Here is a 9,395-nt window from a genome sequence, read left to right on the forward strand (position 1 = left end):
GATCTCCATTCTCTATCAGGTTTTCTCTGCCATTTTGATATCTTTCCCTCTTTCTCTTCAAAGCCACATGAGTAAGGGTATCTTTACACAGTAGGGGACGACCCAAGAGAAGGGGAAGAAGATGGAAGAGCAGGACCCAGAAGGATCTGGAATTGGCAAGAGATCAAGGAAAGCCCCCCATCCCATCCAGGCAGGGAGATGTGTTGAATTCTGGGGGAAAGCTGTGCCAGAGATCCCAGCTCAGGACACTATGACCGTAGATGAATATAGCCAATGCTTCCGGCAGTTCCATTACAATGAGGCCGGTGGGCCCCGAGAGGTTTGCAGCCAGCTCCATGGACTTTGCAACCATTGGCTGAAGCCGGAGAGGCACACCAAGAAGCAGATCCTGGACCTGGTGATCCTGGAGCAGTTCCTGACCATCCTGCCCCAGGAAATGCAGCGCTGGGTGAGAGGATGCGGGCCGGAGACCAGTTCCCAGGCAGTTGCCCTGGCCGAAGGTTTCCTCCTGAGTCAGGCAGAGGAGAAGAGGCAGGGAGAACAGGTGAGAGGTCTTCATTCACTGAGCTCCAGCAAACACCTTATTCTAAGACTTCCCTGCCAGGTATTTATGCCTGTAGAGAATTCACTAAGCTGGTAAGAAACCCTAACCCTAATTCTTGACCCTATGGTTGAAGCAGCTCAGCTGGCTGATGCAGGGGTGAGGAGTCTGGGAGTGGGGCAGGATCTGTCTCCACAACTTGTCCCATTCCTTCTCTTACCTGTCTCCCTTGCTGCTGTTTTAGATGTGGGGACCATCTGTGAAGAAGAAAGTGAAGTTCTCTGAGGCAGAAGGAGCTCAGTCAGAGGAAAGGCAGAGGGCGCAGGCCCAGGAGTGTGCCCAAGATGCCCTCTCAAATGGTAAGGGTTCCTTGGGCCCCGATGACGGAGCACATTGTGAACTTTTTTTTAATTAGTTTTATTTATTTTGTGAACAAACATAACATACAAACATATACACTCATCATGCTATGGTTTACATGGAGCTTACTTTTTTCCTATTGAAATTACATCTTAATCAACAGCCTCTTTAGATTACAGTGCTTTGTGTTCTCATACGTTTTTATATCCAGTAATATATTTATTGTAAATCCATACCTAACCTAAATAATTTTTATTCTATTTTTAATTAATTCTACTCTTATTTGTTAACTGTATAATTTAAAACATTTTTCTTGAAATCCTGACATTGGTCTGTTGTATATCAAAGAAGTTAGTTTGGACACAGTTACATATTTCTTTAACTTATTCTTCCATTCCGTTACATCTGGGTAATTCTGTGCCTTCCATTTTGCTGCATATATTACTTTTGCCACCGTCACCATATCCTTGAATAATTCGCTATGTATTTTTGAGATATTGCTTGGCAAAATATTTAATAGCATACTTTTCTGATCTAACTCAAATCTAAGCTTTAATGTCTTTTGCATTTCATTATGTATCATTATCCAATATTTTCTTGCTTTTTTTACATGTTCACCACATGTGATAAAATTTGCATCTGAATTCTGACATTTCCAGCACTTCCTGTTATAATCTTTATTGGCTCTTGCTACGTCTTTAATTGTAATGTACCATCTAAAAACATTTTATACCAGTTCTCTCTTAATACCTGACATTCTGTGAACAGTGTGGTATAATGGTTAAGAGTGGTGGCCTCTAATCTGGAGATCCAGGTTTGATTCCCCACTCCTCCACATGAGTGGCGGATTCTAATCTGGTGAACCGGGCTGGTTTCCGCACTCCTACACATGAAGCAAGCTGGGTGACCTTGGGATAATCACAGTTCTCTCTGAACTCTCAGCCCCACCTACCTCACAGGGTATCTGTTGTGGGGAGAAGAAGGGAAGGAGATTGTAAGCAGGGTTGATACTCCTTAAAAGGTAGAGAAAGTTGGCATATAAAAACCAACTCATAAGAACATAAGAAAGGCCCTGCTGGATCAGACCAAGGCCCATCAAGTCCATCAGTCTGTTCACACAGTGGCCAACCAGGTGCCTCTAGGAAGCCACTAACAAGACGAGTGCAGCAACTCTTCTTCTTATTTCTTAGAGTGCAACTCTTCTTCTTATTTCTTAGGTCCAAAGACTCTCCGACTGATTCATGTGTATGTTTCCTCCAAAACTCAGCATCCATTTTATCATACATAGTGAAGTTGTTGGTTATAAGGTTTAGGGCAGGAGAAAAAGGAAATACTTCTGCACAAGAGACAGGGTGGACTTCAGGAACTCAGGGCCATAGGATGTAGTGATGGTCCTCACTTAAAAGGGGATTAGACAGATTCATGGAAGGCAAATCCATTCTTATTTACATGAATTAAAATATTCCTGTCAGCTCAACAAAGGAAAGGTAGAAAAATCTGGGCACAATTGGTAGCCACGGTGAATAAATGGACCCTCCACATTCTGGGGCAGCATACCTCTGAAAACCCAGTAGTAGGGACCAATAATGTAGCTTCTGTACCCCTGCTTAAAGGCTTCCCAGGGGCCTGGCAACCCTGCTCACTTTGGAGGTGGATCATGGGGTGGATGGGATGTCACACAGATGTTGCATCCAGCCAGAGACCTGGACAGATGCTCTGGAAATCCATTGATATTACCTGAGGGTTTTTAGATAGGCTGAAGTCATGTCTTGGTTTTTGGAAGGATGTGACAGCAATATGTTGTGTGGCATCACTTCCACTCCCCTTGTCTCCCTCCAGGCAGTACTGAAGGGCATGTGGGAGGGCCAGACATTGGGAGAAAGGCGTGCCTGGGCCTTTGGTCAGATCCAGCAGGGATTCTGTCATGTTTTTGAACTCAAGTTCACAGGCCACATTTCAAGTCTTGCAGAAGTCTGAAGCACGTTGGCAGCATTTATAACCCCCCGCAGCTCATGGGTACCTGGTGCTTCTCTTCCACCTCTCCCACAATTTACCAAAAATCATTACAAGTATCGTTGAGTGTACATAGGGCAAGGTTTCACAGCCCTGGAAATGAGGGTGAGTGAAGCAGGAGTCAAATAAGCAAATGAAATAGGAAGTTGAGGCTAACCCTCTTCCTTCCAATTTTCTCTCCCTTGTAGGCAGTGGACAGATAGTGTTGAGCCATCATCTTTGTAGAGGGGTGGAAACGACTGCTGTGCCTCCAATCCAGGTAGGGGGGATGAGTTGGGGACAGCCTGGGTCCCACCTTCTTTCTCAGGGGGGCTTTTGTTCCTGAACTTGCTGCTAAGGTGTCCCGAGCGAGAGAGGCTCTGAATGCCTCTCCCTTTACCCTCCATGCCAAGCTCTGAATGCTCCTCCCTTTATCCCTCTATGCCAAGCTCCCTATCCTCACCCTCCCGAAAAGCCCCTTTCCAGGTTGCAGTCTCTTCCTGGCATGGTCTCTGAGGAGGGAATCTTCTTTTTCTTTCAGAGTCCATTTTCCTTTGAGGAGGTGGCCATGGATTTCACAGAGGCAGAGTGGGCCCTGCTGGATCCAGGCCAAAGAGCTCGCTACAGGGAAGTTATGCTGGAGAACTATGGGAACGTGGGCTTTTTGGGTAAGGATCTTTCACAGGTGCCAAAGGTTCCAATTGCTACCATTGGGATGATGCATGAATCAAAACCTTGAACCATCATCATCATAAAAAATTATTTTGATACAAAATCAGCTCCAGAAGATTAAGAAATGGTTAGAATAAAAATAAACATGTATAATGTGACAAATATAAAACAGTAAAAATACATTCAGAGGGAAACAGAGAAGAATAAAGGCCTCCCCATTAACCATGCAGAGTTGCTTTGTCAGCCACTTTTGTATCCCGCATGCCAGGAGGCAAAATGTAGTAATTTAATAAGTTGTCTCCTGGGAAGAGTCAGCAAAAACATGGGTGTTCCCTTTGAACTGTGGGGGTCTCTTGGGGAGGTCTGTCTTCTCCCCCCCCCCCCACACACACACACATACATGTATTTTTGGGAGGCTGAATACCAGCTCCTCATGGCTGTCGTCACAATTAGAAGGAAACTCTCTGTGTAGCTGCAGGACTGGACACCATGATGACTTCTTGTATTTAATCATCAAGAGCAGAGTCTCAAAAGAGCTGTAAGGCAAGTCAAATGTGAATAGTGGGGGAGCAATTCTTTGCCACCTTTTCCCTTAAAGTGCATATGGGGGGGGGCAGGTTAGGAGGGAAGGGATCGGCAGGATATGAAAACAGTTCTACTGGAGGGCCTGGCAGGGGAAAGGTGTGACCATCTACCCAGTTTGGGGGGAAAGAAGTTCTTCCCAAAGGAAATGCACACACGATAATGAGTGTGATAGATGGGCCTGGCTTCTTGCTTAGGGGCTGACTCTTCCTTTATTGCAGCAGCAGATATGGTGGAGACACCTGGGGAATTCCAGGGGTTCTCTTTGGAAAAAGCCAAGAATGAAGAGGCCAAAGAAGACTTTAGAGACGGACCAGAGCAGCAGGCTGGAAGCCACTTTAAAGAGTATATTATTGTACATTTCAGTGTAGAGCAGGAAAAAGCCCCTGAACCGCTTTGAGTATGGATGAAACGTCAAGTGCAGATCAGACCTCTTTCTGTGGGTACTAACGGGATCTCTGTCTTTAATCCAGGAGGAGGAGATGATCAGAGCAATGAGGATGAGGACCTGCATCATCTATCACCAGGTGAAGTCAAGAATGAGGACTTGAAAGGAAACTTCGAGAATCAAAGTGTACCCAAGAGGCAGAAAGGAAGCCACATGGTTGAGAAGAGGGATCAACCCATTCCTTGCCAAGAGGAAACATACAAGTGCTTGGAGTGTGGAATGAACTTCTCAGATCAAACCCAATATAATATCCATTTGCGAATGCAAAGTGGAAAGGAGAGCCAGCAATGTTTGGAGTGTGGAAAGAGCTTCTTTTGCCGAGCAGAACTCCTTAAACATCAAAGAACACATACAGAAGAGAAACCTTATAGCTGCTCAGATAGTGGCGAGAGCTTTTCACAGAAACCAGACCTTATTCAACACCAAAGGATTAATTCAGCAGCGAAGCCATTAATCTGCTTGGAGAATGGAATGAGTTTCTCAGATGGAAGGCAGGGTAATGCACATTTCCCAAGGCACATTATAATGAAGGCATGTAAATCCTTTCGTTTTGGAAAGTACTTTAAATACAGATCACAGCTCCTTGTGCACCAAAGATTACTCACAGGGAAGAAGCCTTTTGAATGCTCAGAGTGTGGAAAGAGATTCAGTCAGAGTGGTCATCTTCGACGGCATCAAAGAACCCACAATGGGGAGAAACCTTTTGAATGCTCAGAGTGTGGAAAAAGATTCAGTCAAAGAGGCAGTCTTCAACGGCATCAAAGAACCCACACAGGGGAGAAACCTTTTGAATGCTCAGAGTGTGGAAAGAGATTCAGTCACAGTTGCAGTCTTCAACGTCATCAAAGAACCCACACAGGGGAGAAATCTTTTGAATGCTCCGAGTGTGGAAAGAGATTCAGTCAGAATGGCAATCTTCTACAACATCAAAGAACCCACACAGGGGAGAAACCATTTGAATGCTCAGAGTGCGGAAAGAGATTCAGTCACAGTGGCAGTCTTCAACGGCATCAAAGAACCCACACAGGGGAGAAACCTTTGGAATGCCCAGAGTGTGGAAAGAGATTCAGTCAGAGTGGCCATCTTGAACAGCATCTAAGGACACACTCAGGAGAGAAACATCATAGCTTCTCAGACTGTGGTGACAGCTTCTCACAGAAATCAGACTTTATTCAACACCAAATGATTCATTCAGGTGAGAAGCCATTTATCTGCTTAGAGAATGGGATAACATTTTCTGATGGAAGACAGGGTAATGTACATTTCCCAAGGCATGTTATAATGAAGTCACATAAATGCTTTAGGTGTGAAAAGTACTTTAAATACAGATCACAGCTCCTTGTGCACCAAAGAATACATGGGGGAGAGAAATGCTCAGAGTGCGGAAAGAAATTCAGTCGGAGTAGCCATCTGCAACGACATCTAAGAACTCACAATGGGGAGAAACCTTTTGAATGTTCAGAGTGTAGAAAGAGATTCAGTCAGAGTGGTGACCTTCAAAGGCACCTAAGGACCCACACAGGGGAGAAACCTTTTGAATGCTCAGAGTGCGGAAAGAAATTCAGTCAAAGTACCAGTCTTCTTCAGCATCAAAGAACCCACACAGGGGAGAAACCTTTTGAATGCTCGGAGTGTGGGAAAAGATTCAGTAGCAGTAGCCATCTTCCAAAGCATTTAAGAACTCACACAGGGGAGAAACCTTTTGAATGCTCGGTGTGTGGAAAGAAGTTCAGTCAGAATGTCCACCTTCAAAAGCATTTAAGAACCCACACAGGGGAGAAGCCTTTTGAATGCTCTGAATGTGGAAAGAGGTTCACTCAGAGTGGCCATCTTCTACAGCATCAAAGAATCCACACAGGGGAGAAACCTTTTAAATGCTCAGAGTGTGGAAAGAGATTCAGTCAGGGTGGCAATCTTCAACAACATCAAAGAACCCACACAGGGGAGAAACCTTTTGAATGCTCAGAGTGTGGAAAGAGATTCAGTAGGACTGGCAATCTTCAACAGCATCAGAGAACCCACACAGAGGATAAATTTTTGAATGTTCAGAGTTGAGAAGAAATTAATTCAGAGCTGTGATCTTGTAAAAATATCTAGAAACTTACACAGGGAATAAACCTTTTTAATTCTCAGAGTGTTGGAAAAGATTCCGTCAGCCTGGCTGTTTTCAAGAGCATCTAAGAACCCACACAATGAGAAACCATGTAACTGCTTAGCCTGTGAAAATAGCTTTTCTCTTAATTCACTCCTCAAAGACAACCACAGACCATAGAAAGGGTTGAAACCATGTACATTCTGGCAAAGATCTTGCATATGCAAAGAAACCTTACCTCATCTGGGAAGGAAAGTCTAAATGCTCTTACTAGGAAACAACTCAAATAGATCTTACAGTGAAGAAAGCAAAGATGGGCTCTGAGGGTGGAAGGAGATTCAAGAGCAACTCATATCTCCTTTACCATCAAGGAGTCCACACAGAGAAGGAACCTCATAAATGCTCAGTGTGTAGCAAGGGTTAGAGGCAGAGCTCTGACCTTCCTTTTTCTCAGATAATCCACACAAGGGTTAAACATTCCTATTTTTGGTTCTCATCAGGTTTTTCTTCCAGCATCCAGGTGTTGGAGGCTCAGAAAGTAGTTATGCGAAGAAGGGCTTTTTTAGTGTTTACCCTCCTTCGTGAAACTCTTTACTTCAGGAAATCTACCAGCTAACTCTTTCTGACATCTGCAGAACTGGCAAACCAATTTCTATTTTCCAAGTCTTGTAAAGAAATAGAGGGTAGCAGACATCTATTGCCTTTCTGCTAGTGATGTAAACATCACTGATGTGAGCAGTCAGAATCCTTAATTTGCAAATGTTTTTATCTTCCAAAGAGTTCTAGTGAGGCACCCCCAACCCCAATTCCTTCCCACTCCAGCCTACTGCGAGCTTTTTTGTGGATCTCACCACTTTGGATCCCAAAGAGTTCTGGCAGTTGGATTAATTTAGGTCAAAACATAAAGGTTTTGTCCTTCAACCCAGCTATTCAAAGGGGTCAGACCCTTCCCCCAACAACATCCAGTTTTGTGGAAATGGGCAGGTAGGTATACTTGGAGTTGGCGTGTTACCCTTGTGGGACCCAAATTTCCCAACCCAGTTGTCCTTCCCATCCAACTCCAGATTCTCCTAAAGAGAAATAGGAGGGAGAAGTAAGCTTCCTTCTCTAAACCCACCCCCCTCTGGGCTCCATGACCTGGGAATGTCCTGGAGTAAGCCCAGGGCCAGGCCTCACAGCCCACCCACCTCCGCAAGGATTCCTCCCTTGAGATTTTGCTTTCATTAAGCAGACTGAGAAAATTCTCTTTTCATTTCCCTATTTTAGTTTGAAGAGCCCCATGGTGCAGAGTGGTAAGTTGCAGAACTGCAGTCCAAGTTCTGCTCACATTGGAAGTTGGTTTCAGGTAGCTGGCTCAAGGTTGACTCAGCCTTCCATCCTTCCGAGGTCGGTAAAATGAGGACCCATTTTGCTGGGGGTAAAGGGAAGATGACTGGGGAAGGCACTGGCAAACCACCCCATAAACAAAGTCTGCCTAGAAAACGTCGGGATGTGATGTCACCCCATGAGTCAGGAATGACCTGGTGCTTGCACAGGGGACCTTTACCTTTATTTTAGCTTGGAAAGGTATCTGTGTTTGGATTGCTAACAGGACTTCAGGGATGGTGGTGGGGAATCTTACCCCTTTTCCAGAGGCTTAGTGTGTGGAAATGGGCCACTGAGGAGGTAAATAACATCCCATAAAGCCTCTGTTAAAGAGACAACACAATTTTTTCCTCCAGGCAGGTGGTAACCCTTAACTGTGTGTTTTTTTAATTAGAGAAAGCAAAGCTCAGCTAAGAAAGTGTCATAGCTCATAAAAACATATTTGTATTTGTATTAGCTAATTCAGACTTTGTGTTTTCTGTGGTTTGTGGGGCTTTTTAAATTAGTTGTGCTTCATTACATGTTTCAGTGTGGCATGTCTTTTTAAAATTGTGTATAAAGCCATAAGACAGAAATCCTCTTGCAGACACTTGAGATGGGCACTTCGTGGCACGACTGATCCACATGAAATAACCCAACCCCCTTTGCCAACATTCATTATATGGGTCAGTTAAGATAGTTGCAATTTGGGGGGTGGGCTTCTTGGAAGAAATCTGTTTGATAAGTGCAGAAATTTCAGGACTTCCTTATTTATTTTATTAAAACATATCCCACTTTATCTTATGGTTCAAGGTGGCATATAATAATAGTTTTTTTTTAATTCAGTTAAAAAAATATAGCAATCCCTACATCTTTTCCCCCTCACCCCCTTCAAAAATGCCTGCCATTCAGACCGCCTCAAAAGCCCTGGCAAACAAGCAGGCCTTGAGGTGCCTCCTAAAGATCTCCAAGGAAGGCCCCCCTCACTTCTTCAGGGAGCCCAGTCCACAGAGCTGGAAAAGGCCCTGGTAAATGGTACATCTTAGATTGGTTCTGTGCCATAATATTGGCTTTTGAGTTCTTCTTTTGTATAGGAGAGCTGTAGAAATCTCCCTTAGAATAGAATCATAGAGTTGGAAGGGACCACCAGGGTCATCAAGTCCAACCCCCTGCACAATGCAGGAAATTCACAACTACCTCCCCGCTCCACACTCCTAGTGACCAGAAGATGGCCAAGATGCCCTCCCTCTCATCATCTGCCTAGGGTCACAGAATCAGCATTGCTGACAGATGGCCATCTAACCTCTTCTTAAAAACCTCCAGGGAAGGAGAGCTTACCACCTCCCGAGGAAGCCTGTTCCACT

The 9,395-nt window shown here is 44.5% G+C and overlaps 1 protein-coding gene across 1 annotated transcript; it reads left to right on the forward strand.

Moving 5' to 3' along the window:
• Positions 1–250: 250 nt before the first annotated feature.
• Positions 251–6,620, forward strand: LOC130486289 (zinc finger protein OZF-like; the record flags this gene model as incomplete). Its single annotated transcript, XM_056859579.1, has 7 exons — positions 251–319; positions 786–900; positions 3,103–3,173; positions 3,435–3,561; positions 4,621–4,807; positions 5,192–5,790; positions 6,118–6,620. Coding segments are annotated over exons 1-7 (1,671 nt in total), but the record flags the coding sequence as incomplete, so codon positions are not given.
• Between the last annotated feature and the right edge of the window lie 2,775 nt (positions 6,621–9,395).

This window comes from Euleptes europaea, chromosome 1, assembly GCF_029931775.1.
Source record: "Euleptes europaea isolate rEulEur1 chromosome 1, rEulEur1.hap1, whole genome shotgun sequence".
Taxonomy (NCBI): Eukaryota; Metazoa; Chordata; class Lepidosauria; order Squamata; family Sphaerodactylidae; genus Euleptes; species Euleptes europaea.